The 13,950-nt window shown below is 43.0% G+C and overlaps 1 protein-coding gene across 14 annotated transcripts in view; it reads left to right on the plus strand.

The window, feature by feature from the left end:
• The window catches only part of Eif4g3 (eukaryotic translation initiation factor 4 gamma 3), a 230,406-nt gene that overhangs the window by 132,771 nt on the left and 83,685 nt on the right, over window positions 1–13,950 (plus strand). For 12 of the 14 annotated variants that reach the window (XM_059255251.1, XM_059255237.1, XM_059255241.1 and 9 more), the window contains 2 exons: window positions 4,305–4,413; window positions 9,507–10,328. In XM_059255251.1, the coding sequence (XP_059111234.1) occupies window positions 4,305–4,413; window positions 9,507–10,328 (931 nt within the window). The remainder of the gene's footprint in view (window positions 1–4,304; window positions 4,414–9,506; window positions 10,329–13,950) is intronic. The other 2 variants (XM_059255240.1, XM_059255242.1) reach the window with 1 other exon arrangement.

The following is a 13,950-nucleotide window of genomic DNA, read 5'->3' on the forward strand; positions in this document are numbered from 1 at the left end:
TGGATTCCTCTTGTATTTAGGCCCAGGGCTTCTATTCTTTGCTTCTGGGTTCAGAAGTTTAATTGTTGACTCTTAAATCCTCATCAAGGGTGACCACCTTAGCCAGAAAGAAAAGTTATCTCCTATATGTTGTGTGTGTGTGTGTGTGTGTGTGTGTGTGTGTGTGTGTGTGTGTGTGTGTTTGTTTCCTCCTGTCCATGACAATGTGGATCTTCACAAGGTTTAGCAGGATAGAGCTTAGCACCGGCACAAATGATAAACCATTGAAGCAATGTGGGGAGATTTGCTGACTTAGCCCTGATCTTTAACTGTGTCTTTCTAGCATCTTTATTCATATTTTCATTCAAGCTGTCCTTTCAGAACATTTTTTTATTCTCACTGGTAGGGAATGTGACTGAAGTAAATGGTTAGGGGATCCTGTGAATGTGTAAATGTATTCTTGGTAGAACTCAGTTTCTTTACATGGGTCCAGATGCTCATATTAGAGTGTCAGTTTAGTGTACTTCTGACTTTTATGACTCGTTGGCTGAAACATTCCATGATTATTCATGGTTAGGAAGATGGAATACTCTTCTGTTGGGCTCATGGTGAACAAGTTGGTATTATGCTAGATTAAAACTAAGGAAGAATGGCCAGGCGGTAGTGGCACACGCCTTTAATCCCAGCACTTGAGAGGCAGAGCCAGGTGAATCTCTGTGAGTTCGAGGCCAGCCTGGGCTACCAAGTGAGTTCCAGGAAAGGCGCAAAGCTACATAGAAAAACCCTGTGTCAAACCCCCACCCCCCAAAAAAAAAACTAATGAAGAATGACATTAAAGATTTTGCTCTGTTGATACTGTCATTTTCCTAATATTATCAGGTATGAAATGTCCAAATTTTAAGTAGCATAGACCCTTTAGTGGATCTTCATACACAGCTTAACCATTGGGAGCATTTCCTCAGAGGTTGTGGGTTTACAGCTTTCCCAGTAGGTGCTTGCCCTTGGAACTCCTGCTAACTCAAGATGTCATCTCAGTCAGTGTGTTGCTATGTATGTGCATAGGTGTGCTTGTCAGTATGCATGTGTGTACCTAAGGGTATGTGGTATTTGTTAATGCATATGTTGTACATATTTTGTGAAGTTGCCATCATGTGAGTGTGCGTAGAGTTCTGAGGACAGTGTTGGGTGTTTTCTCTTGGTCAGTATCCATCTTTATCAATTTTTTTCATGTACTTTGGTCATTCTTTCCCTTCCCTCAGACCCCCCATTTTCTCTCTTCCCTATCCACCCAACTTCACTCATGTGCTCTGAGTGCTTGTGCTCTCTCTCTCTCTCTCTCTCTCTCTCTCTCTCTCTCTCTCTCTCTCTCTCTGTCTCTCTCGCACAAAAACAATAAGACAAAAAAAAAATTTAAACAAAAAAACTGCCTCCCCCTAATGGAATCCATTTGTGTTGGCCAACTACTCCTGGGCATGGGCCTGCCTTGGAGTTTTCTCAGAGTTACCTACTACCTCTGACTCTTTAAAGTCTTTGTGAATCTTCTTCCACATAGATCCATGAGAACTGAGGGAATCGCTCTGTAGACTAGGCTGGCCTTGAACTCAAGAGATCCACCTTCCTCTGCTTTCTAAATGCTGGGATTAAAAGCATGAGCCACCATATTCAACTGCCTTTATTTTTTTGAAAGGGTGGTTTTCTTGAGCCTGAAGCTCGAGGATGAGGTAAGGCTGGATGGCCAATGAGCTTTGAGGTATCCACCAGTGCCGCCAGTTCCCCTCCCCCACCACCGCCTGAGATTATAGAAATGCCTTTTAGTGCTTTTTTGACATGGGCTTTGGGGATTGAAACTCAGGTCCTCATATACGGAGACCAGGGGTCAGTGTAGGAGGTCTTCCTCCACCTCAGTTTTTGGACTTAGTCTCTCACTGATCCACTGAGCTAGGGTGGCTGACTGATGAGCTCCTGAGATCTACTTGCCTCTACCTTGTCATCCCCTACCCTTTGAGGTTTCGGGTATATGCCACTACATCCTGCTTTTACACAAGCACTCAGACAACTTTACTAATGGGTCCATTTTTCTCTCTCTGTTTAGGATGCTTGTTTCTAGGGCTGATAGGGATTAGCATGCTTGCCTATGCTGGAGACCTGGGATCCCAGCAGTGGCACAGCCAGAGAGTATACATACCCATCTCCCTAACTGGAGGCTGAGCCATGTGCTGCTTGAGTTTAGGTCTTCAGAGCCACCTGGGCAATATAGCAAGAGCCTGTTTCAGATAAGTAAACAATAGTTATTTCATTCATACTGTTTTAAGGCACTGTAGGTAGAAAGTCCTCAGTGCTTTAGAGATTTGGGGATCTAAGTCTCTGTTTACTGTCTTAAGCTGTTTATTCCTATGTCATTAACTTGGGTTTTACTTCCCAATATTCAGGGCAGTTGAAGTAGTGGGTATTTTCTTTCTTTCAAATAATCAACACATTGTGCAAATCCTTCTTTCCTGTGTGTATTTAATTGATGGTGAACACTAACTACTTTGGAGACTTTCCTCTCTCTCCATATCGGCTTTTAGCCCATAGAATTGAACAGAATCAGCATTTTTAGTTTTGGCTGTGAGGCCTTCCTAATTTCTTTCTTTCTTTTTTTAAAAATATTTATTCATTTATTCATTCGTTTGTTTATTTATTTGTTTGTTTATTTATTTATTTATTATGTATACAGCATGTATGACTAGCAGGGCAGAAGAGGGCATCAGATCTCATTACAGATGGTTGTGAGCCACTATGTGGTTGCTGGGAATTGAATTCAGGACCTCTGGGAGAGCAGTCAGTGCTCTTAACCTCTGAGCCATCTCTCCAGCCTCCTAATTTCTTATTTAACATATGTTTCCCCTGAAAATAAGAATTCAGGACAATTGTGGTAGTTCCCATTTGTTTCTATGTGATTCAAAATAAAAATAGCAACTTCATCTCTTAATATAATTTTTGTAGCCATCATTGAAAAATAATTGTGCAATGTGAACACTTTCATGTCTAATATATGTGCAAAATGGTAGCATTTTTCTCCCTTCTGATGTTTTCCCCTTTGCACATGTGCTGTGTATAAAAAGTACTGTTATTTGTTATCTATTGTAAATGATCTTTTCCATTTATAGTTCTACTTTAAGAAGTTTAAGACAGACATGAACTGAAAAAATTTTTTACTTATCTTCACGTTTAGGTGGCCCTGTTGACCTAAACATACCCTTGTCCTAATCATCCTCCATTGCTCCCTCCCCACGTAGAGCAGCAGGGCTTCTGTGGCAGTCTTTGTAGAATTTAGTGTAGGATGCTGGGGTATCAAAAGTGGGCCTTAGATCTCCAAGGAGAGACACTGCTTTCTTTCTTTTTTTTCCTTTGAGACGGGGTTTCTCTGTGTAGTTTTGGAGCCTGTCCTGGATCTCGCTCTGTAGAGACCAGGATGGCCTCGAACTCGCAGAGATCTGCCTGGCTCTGCCTCCCAAGTGCTGGGATTAAAGGTGTGCGCCACCACTGCCCGGCAACACTGCCTTCTTTTGTGGCTCTCGCTTGACCCTCAAGTACACATGCATACCTGCCTGGAATAGGATACAGATGAGTGTTGTTTGTCCTTTCTTGTGTAGTTCCGTTTCCTCTAAGTTGCACAATACAGTTTCCTCTACTTGCTTGCTCCAATTTTGTAGGCATTTTTTTAGCCCAAGACAATGGCCTAGTGTAAATGTGTTTCTTTCCTTGATTTCAAGTTCAAAGCTTCCACAAAGGATGCTGTCGTGAAGGTGGACCTGCCTTCAGCTACTTTGCACATTGCATTTCATCTGCTAGCTTAAGGGCAGCAGTAGTCATTGTGCCTTTCTACGTTGACTGTTGGAATCAGTTACTGGATTTTAAGTCTTCATGTGCTCGGTCTGCCCTGCTTTGGGCAGATGAAGTGCTTTACTTGTATTTTATAAGTGGAGCTGACCAAAACTTTTAGTCAGTCTGGGAGGACTGTCCCCCTGTGGCAGCTGTTACTGCTGGAAGTCACTGTGTGCTGGGAAGGAACGCTGGAGTGGGTGTGCAGACTCCTGTGCTCTCTTCTCTTGCTATGGTTAATAGTAATCATCTCTTTTCCTCCTCTCCCTGCTGCCTCTGTCCTTCTGTCCCATTTTTTATTCAGTTGCCCTGTGTACCCCCCCCCCCCCCACACCCTGCTTTTCTTTTAATTTTGTGACCTCTGGCTTCTCTCTGTCTCCCCTCCTTGTTTGGGTTCCATGTTGCTAGTTTTTATGTCCGCGCACGCTCATTATCACCCTTTTTTGTACTTCAAATCCCAGCAGCTGCCCAGCCAGGTCCCCGAGCACAGCCCTGTGGTATATGGGACTGTGGAGAGCGCTCATCTTGCTGCCAGCACCCCTGTCACTGCAGCTAGCGACCAGAAGCAAGGTTTGTGTATGACTGTTTCCTCCTCTGTCTTTAGTCTCTCTTGTTAAGTGCATTGCTCTTGGTATTCCGTCAGACGTCTGAGGATGACTCAGACCCTGCTTTGTAGGTGTAGTGTACTCCAGGAAACTAGGCGAAGGGGTCTTGCATTTCACCTGCCTCGCTCTTGGTATCTGTGTGTAAGTAAATGCTTGGCTGCCTTCAGCTGCTGTTGTTTGTTTTTTTAAACAAAGTTTTCATGGGGAGATTAACTAAAACACATCTCACTGTATATATTACTTTACAAGAACAGCAGAGCTTTATATTTTCACCATTCCTTGGGGATGTCGCTATTTCTTATAGAAGATAGCATGTCTCTAGGACACCCCAGTAGAGAACAGGGAATTGGAGCCCTGGAAGCAGACACAAGGCTCCAGCTTTGTCCTGCTGAGGCCTCTCACCTGGGCTTTCTGGTTTCTTCACTGGTGTGCCAGGGGCAGGGTTGTTATAAGGACAAGTCTCCACCTGCTTGGTAAATGCTAGCGATTGTTGCTGATGCAGGAATCGAACTGAGGCTCCTGGCTACTGACCAGGATCAGGAGCTGCCAGGTATTTGTTGAAAACAAATATGAATAGAATAGAAACAGGAACGTTAAAGGAAATTTCACCCTAGAAAGTGAGATGCAGTCTTTTCTTTCCTGACTAATGGATTTTAGCTTTACCTTTGCTGTGCTCAGGACTAGTTCTCATTAGGGACCAGGGAGCCCAGAGTAGCAAGTGTGTTCTGTCCTGCTTCCGGCTTCACTCTCAAGTGAGTAGAAACCATTATGTGCTAACTGCCTTTATCCAAGTCTCTTCTGCTATAGTAAGTTATTTTTAGATATATTTTTTAATCATTATTGTTTAAAAGATACTTGGAATGGTCCTTAAAATAGAAATATTTTAGCAAATGTTTTAAATTTTAACATGATTCCATTTTTATATTTTTACTTTTTAAGAGGGTTTTGTTTCACACATTAATTATACTCAAAGGTTTGAAAAATGGACTTTTAAATATATCTGATTTCAGTTTGTTTGTTCATTTGTTTCTGGGTTTGTTTAAATGAAGCCTCCCACTGAAGGCTGGAACTTGCTCCATAGTGCAAGCTGGCCTCTAGCCCTGCCTCAACCTCCTGAGTGCTAGGATTACAGAAAGGTTCCTCCACACCTTGCTGATTTCAGGGTTTTTCCACAAGATGAAAAGACACACACACACACACACACACACACACACACACACACACACCCCCATTGAGTACTGACAAGTGGCACTAAGTCTTTGATAAGATTTTAAACCAAAAGGTAAGAAATAAGCCCTTAGGGGACGGGCACGCTTCTGTAGGCTGGCCTGTCAGCCGCAGAGCTGTCTAAGGTCCACATGTTCTTAATGCTAATTTCAGGTACCAAAGCCATCAGCCTTACAGAGGCTGTTGTGGGTTTGGGAAAAACTACTTTTGGCTCTAGTGATAAAGCACTTTAAAAAACAAAAATTTGAAACAAGGGTCTGGTTTTGAAGCTCAGGTTGTTTGGGAGCTGGCTATATAACCCAAGCTGATCTCAGACTCGTGGTCTTCCTGCCCCTGCGGTTCTGGGATTGTGTAGCTGTGTGTGGCCACACCAGGTGGTAAAGCATTTGAAGCAGACCTCTCCTGTGATTTTACTCTTAGTAACAAATAATTTTTAGGAGATTTCCCTTAAAATTTTAGTGCACTGTTGTACAGATGTAACCGATTTTTATGCTAGCCATCTTAAGTACAAGTCTGTTAACTACAGCTTCCTTGCACATTTCTTCCACAGCTATGATCAGTTATAAAATCAGCCATAACACACTAGATAATGATAGTTTGGACTTGCCTGAAAAACAGCATCATTTGTAGTTGTTTTAGGAAGAAGAATGCTGAAATTTTAAAACTACATATTTTTGACATTTTCAAGAAGGGAAGATAGAGAATTCAAGAATCCCCTCAGGTTTTTTTCTTTTGCTTAGAGGAAATTTGAATTAAATTAAAAAACAAACAAAAAAACCTTTTTGGTCTGACATGTTACAGATGTGGGTGAATGGGCAAATGTTTGAGACTGCCTTGAAAATCCTGTGTTTTAAGTCTATTTTATAGTACTGACGGGCAGCTCCTTGTGATTGCGATAATCTTCATACTCCCTTCATATTTACTCAGGTATTCTCATAGATTGCCGATATGTGAAGTAATTTTTTGACTAGGTGGGTTTGTTTGTTCCTTTTTTTTTTTTTTTTTTTTTTGGTTTTTTTTTTTTTTTTTGGTTTTTCGAGACAGGGTTTCTCTGTGTAGCTTTGCGCCTTTCCTGGAACTCGCTTTGTAGACCAGGCTGGCCTTGAACTCACAGAGATCCGCCTGCCTCTGCCTCCCAGTGCTAGGATTAAAGGCGTGTGCCACCACCGCCCGGCATTTGTTCCTTTTTTATTTTGAAGCATGGTCTCATGTAGCCCAAGTTGACCTTAGGTCTCCGTGTAGTTGACAATGACCTTGAACTCATGATTTTCTGCCATATCTCCTGGGTTCTTAGATCACAGTTGTTGCAGCACCTCACCCAGTTCATGTGGTACTGAGGATGGGGCCCCAAGTACTGTATGTGCTAGGCAAGGTTTCCGCCCACTGAGCTACACCCCCAGCCTCAGAGTAGCTTTTGGAACTATTTAGTACTAGTATTTGCAGTTCAAATATTCTAGAAAGTGCTAGCTAGAGTTGAGAGTTTTTATTTTGTTCTATTTTGTTTATGCTTGCTTTTCAAACTATAAACTCCTTTTATGATAAAGAAGTATAGAGGAATGCATTTACTTAAAACAGTTGTTGTAAGTCGAATGTGCTGACACATACCTTTGGGCAGAGGCAAGCAGATCTCTGACTTTGAGGCACGTCTTGTCTATATTCATAGCCCCAGGCCTGGAGTTGCACAGAGAGACTTCCCTGTCACTGTTCTCCCTGACAGGGTCTGTGTGCTGTGCCCCATGGGTTGGCTTTCTGTCTTGCCAATGGATATCACCCCGCTGAGGGTTGGCACTGGGTAACAGGATGCCCCTCCTGCTTCTGTTTTTCACAAGCCTTTTCACCCCTGATTGCAAAACTTGGGCTTTGAAATCCGACTTGAGCCATTTGCTAGTTAGATGGCTTCTGGACCCAGGACTAATGTCTAAGCCTCAGTGTCCTCTTCTGTAAAGCAGGGACAGACAGTAGTCTCTATCCTGATAGTGGTTGTAAGAAATGAAGGGAACAATGTATGCAGGCTGTTTAACCCAGTTTCTGCTAGGTGCTTAATAAATGCCAATTGCCAGTGTTAATCTGGTTTCTCAGAATTTTTACATGAGCAGCTGAATGGCTAGCAAGTCAAATGTTACACACAGATGCCCCATTTCCCTTTAGTTTAGCATTTTATAAAGATAAAATAATAGCTCGAAGATGTTTCTAAAGAGGAAAACTATTCAGTGCACTAGGATTTTAACTAATGTTTATCTCTGACAGCATATCATATATTGAGGGCACTTTATGTTCCCTGAGGGAGAGGCTCCCTTCAGTCAGGTGTGTTGAAACAGGGTCTAGTGAGCTAATAGAGAAGGCACAACACTCCCTACAGTCAGTTGTAATGATTTTTGAAGAAGTTCCCTCTGCATTCAGAAACTATTGTAACTTTAGGCCCTTATCCGGCAGGAGTTCTGTTAGCATTCAGGGCAGGACTGTCCCTCAGGTGGAGGATGCTTGCCATTCTTGATCTCTACCATACACCTTTTTAGTGGTCACAAAATGGGCGTTACTCAGAGCTATGTAATAAATGTATATCTGTTAAACAAGGTAGACAGAGAGCACACATATATACAATGAATGCATACGGTCCCCATGTAGTTCTGGTGTCTGCCCTGGCAACTTAGGAATCTGAGGAATTTGGCAGTGAGCCCTTATTGCTCTTACTTTACGATGATGAGGAAACACCAAGTATTGTAGATGCCTTAGCTACCATGCCCATCACTTCCAGTGAATCCTGAAGCTGTGAATGCATTCCCCCTAGCGTGCTGATATGTTCCCTTTGGACATGGGTAGCAGGATTCTCATTCGCAGACATCACTGCCCTGTAGTTACATTTGTGGATTCAGCGTTGAAAGTCTCTTAGCCTTCTCTGTCTTAGAGGAGAACTGGAAGTTTAAGGAAGCCTAAGTTGGCGATGGCAGGACCTATCCTCTCACAGTGATTCCCAAGTCATTCACCTGGAACTCTAGAGCCACGTTGATTAGCACTCCTTTTTATTTTATACTTGTGGTACCTTTATGGTTATCATTTCCTACTGTGATCTTATTTTGTGTGTATAGATTGTTTTTTATGGATTTATATAAAATATTTCCCACATTGAGATGACCAGTGTTCTTTTTCTCTGTTTGGTTTATTTGATCATTAACTTTGGTTCTCTTTGAGGAACTGCTTTACTTTTAAAGAAACAGATAATTCTGTTTCCACACCACTGTTGTTTTTGGTTAGGAGCTTTTCTGAGAAATGGAAGTTAATTTTGAAACTACCTTCGATGTTCATGTGCTTAATGTTATTGGTCATTAAAATGGAGTTTATAACAGTTAAATTTCTAATTATTTGTTTTTATACTGGTATGCCCAGACAGTATTGTGCCTGTAATAGTCAGGGAATAAGATAGAGAAGAGATAGAAGTTTTACCTTAAAAACATCATTGAACTTGGCTGGATGTGGTGGCACATGCCTGTAATCCCAGCATTCTGTAGACTGAGGTAAGAGGATCATGAGCACAGGGTACCTAGTAAGACTTGTCTCAAAAAATGGGAAAGATTTAAGTTCAGTTTTTATGAGACTTCCTCTTGTACTTGTGACATCATCATTTGGGGGAACTGATTACCTCTCTTCCTCGAAATAAGTATCATGTGACCTGGAGACTAAGCACTAGTAAGTGTGGCTAGAAAAGAAACAGGTCAGTGTTTTTGGAATTCAATATTTTGGTCTGTTTTGCTGTCCATTAACTTGACCTACAGTAGTACTATGTAGTCTGTGGTTCAGAATTATTCTTAAAATTCTTTATTTTTTTTTCCTCAGAAGAAAAACCAAAACCAGATCCAGTGTTCCAGTCTCCTTCCACAGTCCTTCGGCTCGTCCTTAGTGGGGAGAAGAAAGAGCGAGCAGGCCAAGTGCTCGAGACTCCTGCAGGAGAGCCCACCCCAGAGCCTCCTCGGACATCATCGCCTACCACCCTTCCTCCACTTACCCGAAGTTCTATTCCTTCCCCTACTTCCGCCACCCTTAGCAGCCAGCCACTCTTCACCACTGTTCTCGAGGACAAGTGTGACCTTTCTTCCTCAAAAGAAGATGCACTTCCTGTACCCAGCCCCACGTCTTGCACAGCAGCCTCAGACCCTTCACTAACAGATGACAATGATATATGCAAGAAACCCTGTAGTGTAGCACCTCACGATATTCAGCTCATTTCTAGTACTAATCTAATTAATGAAATGAATGGCGTTGGTGAAAAATTACCAGCCAAGGAAAGCATTGTGGACATGGTAAAACAGGAAGTGCTGCCATTGACTCTTGAACTGGAGATTCTGCAACATCCCCAGGAAGAAATGAAAGCGGAGTGTACCCCGACTCCTGTCACCCCTTCCACGCTGCCTTCCTTTTCCCCAGCGCCTCTGACCCCCCCATCGTCTGCCCCTTGCACCCCTGTCATTTCTGCCACCACTGCTCGTTCTGTTGCTGCCACTGTGGTCCCGAGAGTCGCCGAAGAGGGAGAGAGCATAAGAACTTGCCTTAGCGAGGATGCAAACGAGACTCAGAACAAAACAGAGGCAGAAGCAGATGGGCAAACAGAAGAGACTGTGGATTCTCAGACCTTAAATTCACGAAGGAGCCCCGCCCCAGGTAAGCCATTCTGCCCTTAGTGATTTTATGCTGGCCATGAAGAGGAGGCTGTGATGGAGTTATTTTTGAATTGGCTACTTTCCTTGACTTCCAGAAACATCGAATGAATGCAGAAATTCCTAGTCTGATTTCTTCAATGGTGTGCTTATTTTTTAGTACAGCCTGCAAAGAGTTACTCCATTGTCTGAAAATGCAAATGAGAATTTCCAAATACACTAAATGCCTCCAAGGTGTATGTCTCTATACATGTTGAGTTGTTGTTTTGTTTTCTTTTCAAACTCATTTACTCAGTGTTTGATCTGTTGCTTCTGAAGCTGGAGTGGAGACCAGCATGGTCTGTAGCCCCCAACCCTTTCTTCTCAGAATTTAAGACCCACCAACCAGTTGGTGACTGCAAGCCCGCCCTCAGGAGCTGGTGAGGGAAATGGCTCTGAGAACATCACAGCTTACAGGTGCTGGTGGAGAACACCCTCACTTTAGGCTGCGAGTGATAGTGTGCACCTGTAATCCTAGCCCTCAGGAGGTCGGCCAGGAGGGTCTGGTCACCCTCCAACTTGAGGCTACTCTTTCTCCAAAGTGACTTCTGCGATATCAGGGCTGTGTATCACCCCTGTCTCGATAAGGCTGAAAGGAAAAATGTTTTATTTTTCTTTTAAGTTTTTATATAGTCATTTTTATTCTGAAACTTATATTTTTCCACAAGTTTTTTTTTTTTTTTTTTTTTCCGAGACAGGGTTTCTCTGTGTAGCTTTGCGCCTTTCCTGGAACTCACTTTAGAGACCAGGCTGGGATTAAAGGCGTGCACCACCGCCACCTGGCTTCAAGTTGTTTTTTAATGTAGTATCACCTAGATGTGATGATTGGATTTTGATTTTTATCAATTAAAAAATGTATAGATTGCTTTATGTGTATGAATATTTGCCTACATGTATGTATGTATGTGTACCACATGCATACCTATGATGAGATGGTGTCATATCCCCTGGAGCTGGAGTTACAGATGGTTGTGAGATGCTGTGTGGGTGCTAGGAAATGAACCCCAGGTCCCCTGCAAGAGCAGCCAGTGCTCTTAACTGCTGAGTCATTTCTCCAGCCTGAAATTTTTTATCAAACACCCAAGTTTACCTGGCGCTTACCATCTGACTCTGCAGTGAACAGCTCAGAATATATAAATGCTGACTTATTCTCTGCAGCACTGCCCTGTGCTGTGTGGTTTGTGCTCTGTGCACTCAGCGGGTGAGCCGCTTTCTTTAGTGAGTTGGGTTCACATGGACAAGTGAGTGTGCCCTGTGCTTGATGGGCACCTCCTTCAGTTATCAGCAGTTCGCAGTGCTGAAGTCAGGTGCCACTTGGTTTTTCCTGATTGTTTAGTAGATAAATTTGGTAAAGTGGTCATGGCACAGAGAACTTGTACTTACTTCTTCTGGAAAGCACTTCATTACACTGTTCCAGGTGGGGGTCCTGGGTGCATCAGGATGCTGCCGTTGTGCATAATTGGGGTTAAAGGAGGACTCAGTCCATGTAACATGAGAATTGTGTGTGTCTGTCTTTGTAGACTCGGACCCGTGTCCAAGACCGGCCAGATTTTTTATGCTGATTTAACTTGATCACCAAGAATCTTTATGCTGGTTTCTGGTTTTTTGAGACGGTGTCTCACAAAGCCCAAACTGCCCTCAAACTCACTGTGTAACTGAAGATGACTTTGAGCTCCTGATCCTCCTGCCTCCACCTCCCACATGCTAGAATTGTAGGCATGTACACCCACACCTGACAGACGTAGGTATATTTGATAGTGAAAGTGGGTTTCCAAACTGAGAAAAAAAGAACACATTCTGTTTTCACCCAGGAGTTGGTTTTGTAGAATACCAGCAGTACACATGATTTACACTTTTAAAACAATAGTGACTTTGATCAAACAATTATTTGAAGTTTTATACTTAGTTACCCTTTAACATTTGCTCATAGGGCGATTTCTTTCTTGGTTTTTTTTTTTTTTTTTTTATAAATTTGTAAATTCATTTTCAGGTAAATTTTTCTGGTTATAGATTGACGGTAAGTCCATGTGACACACTTTTGTTGATGTTGTCACATGTCCTAGGTAACAAAGCACGGGTTGGATGTCCTTAACTAAATTTAGACTTGGTGGTGTGAAGCCTCCTTGAGCTGTGAGTACTGGTGGAGAGGGAGCCGCTCATTGACTGAGGCTCTCAGTCATCTTGGAGTCTGGGGTTTATGTGTGACTCTCGGGTCCAGGTCAGGTCCCTACAGAGATTCAACATCTCCTGGTATAAAAGTGTAAACTGCTTGTAGTGACCACACACCATCCCCAATGTTGCCAAAAGGGTGGCTGCAGCGGCAGTGCCTGGGATCAGTTTCCAGGAACTTCAGCCTCCTGTTCATTGGAGAGAGGTGTTGGGTTTCCTGATTCTGTACACTGGGAAGTGGAAGGCTCTTTCCTCAGAGGAAGTAAGAGTGTGTTTGGAAGACATTGGTAAGTTGCTGTTTATGCCCTTTTTTGATGTAGACTTTTATACAAGGATAATATTGTGATGCAGAACAAACGATTCAGTAATACTTCCTTAATGTCAGCTGTAAGAAAAACATAATGCCCACTCAGAGAAAGAAAAGTCAGTCAGCTTGACTAGTGAATATCAACCATAGCCTTGGGGATTTCTTCCCTATTGTGGCCTTTGCTTGACTTCATCAGAATTAATGTCACTGGAAGATCTTTGCCGCCGCCGGCTCAAGGCCCAGGCCCAGACTCTGCACTGCTGCCTACCCTCCCCCTTGGTCTTGGAGAGTCATGTGTCCTAAAGCCTTGGGAACAGAGATTTACACTGTCCCTATCGCTGCCCACAGCACACATCAGTTTTTAAAGCAATGCCTTTAAACATGCTCTTCCAGACTTAGGCCGAGCGCTCCTTAGAGATGAGTGAAGGCTTTTCTACCTCGCTTGTGTCTGTGTCAAAGCTTAAAAATGTCCGCTCCATTGCTGCCCTGGCAGGCAGCCACTGAGTGAAATCCTGGGCATTAATCTAGTGGCTCAGTTCCCCCTTGGATCTTCCTGGGGTGCATCTGCCCACTGTTAGGACTTAAATTCTTGGTCAAGAATAGTAATTGTGAGAGAAACTTCAATGATACTTCATGTCCTTGAAATCTGTGTAATGGTTAAAAGAAGCTGATGTGGTGGTGCATGCTTGTAAGGCCAGCAGTCAGGAGGCCAGTGCAAGAAGGTGGCTGCAAGTCAGATCCCAGCCTGGGCTACGTAGCAAGTTCTAGGTCAGCCAGGGCTACATAGCAAGAACAGCAAGACTCTGCCCAAAGAAAACAAGAAACAATGGTGAAGGATAGTCTCGTAGAGACAGTACGTCTTGTCTTGGACAGTTTTTACAGATATTTGAGTGTGTGTGTTTGAGGCGTCTTAAACTATATTCCAGGCTATTGTGGAAACCACTGTGTAGCTCAGGCTGGCCTCTAACTCACACAAATCTTCCTGCCTAGGACTATTGATGGGAGTCTCCACACCTTTTAATGGATCTTCTCAGTCATTGTAGTGGCAGCGGAGAGTGTGTCTTTTAGCATGCAGAGGGCTTATAATGAATTGTATTTTCAATACACTTTC

Source organism: Peromyscus eremicus, chromosome 2 (assembly GCF_949786415.1).
Source record: "Peromyscus eremicus chromosome 2, PerEre_H2_v1, whole genome shotgun sequence".
Lineage (NCBI taxonomy): Eukaryota > Metazoa > Chordata > Mammalia > Rodentia > Cricetidae > Peromyscus > Peromyscus eremicus.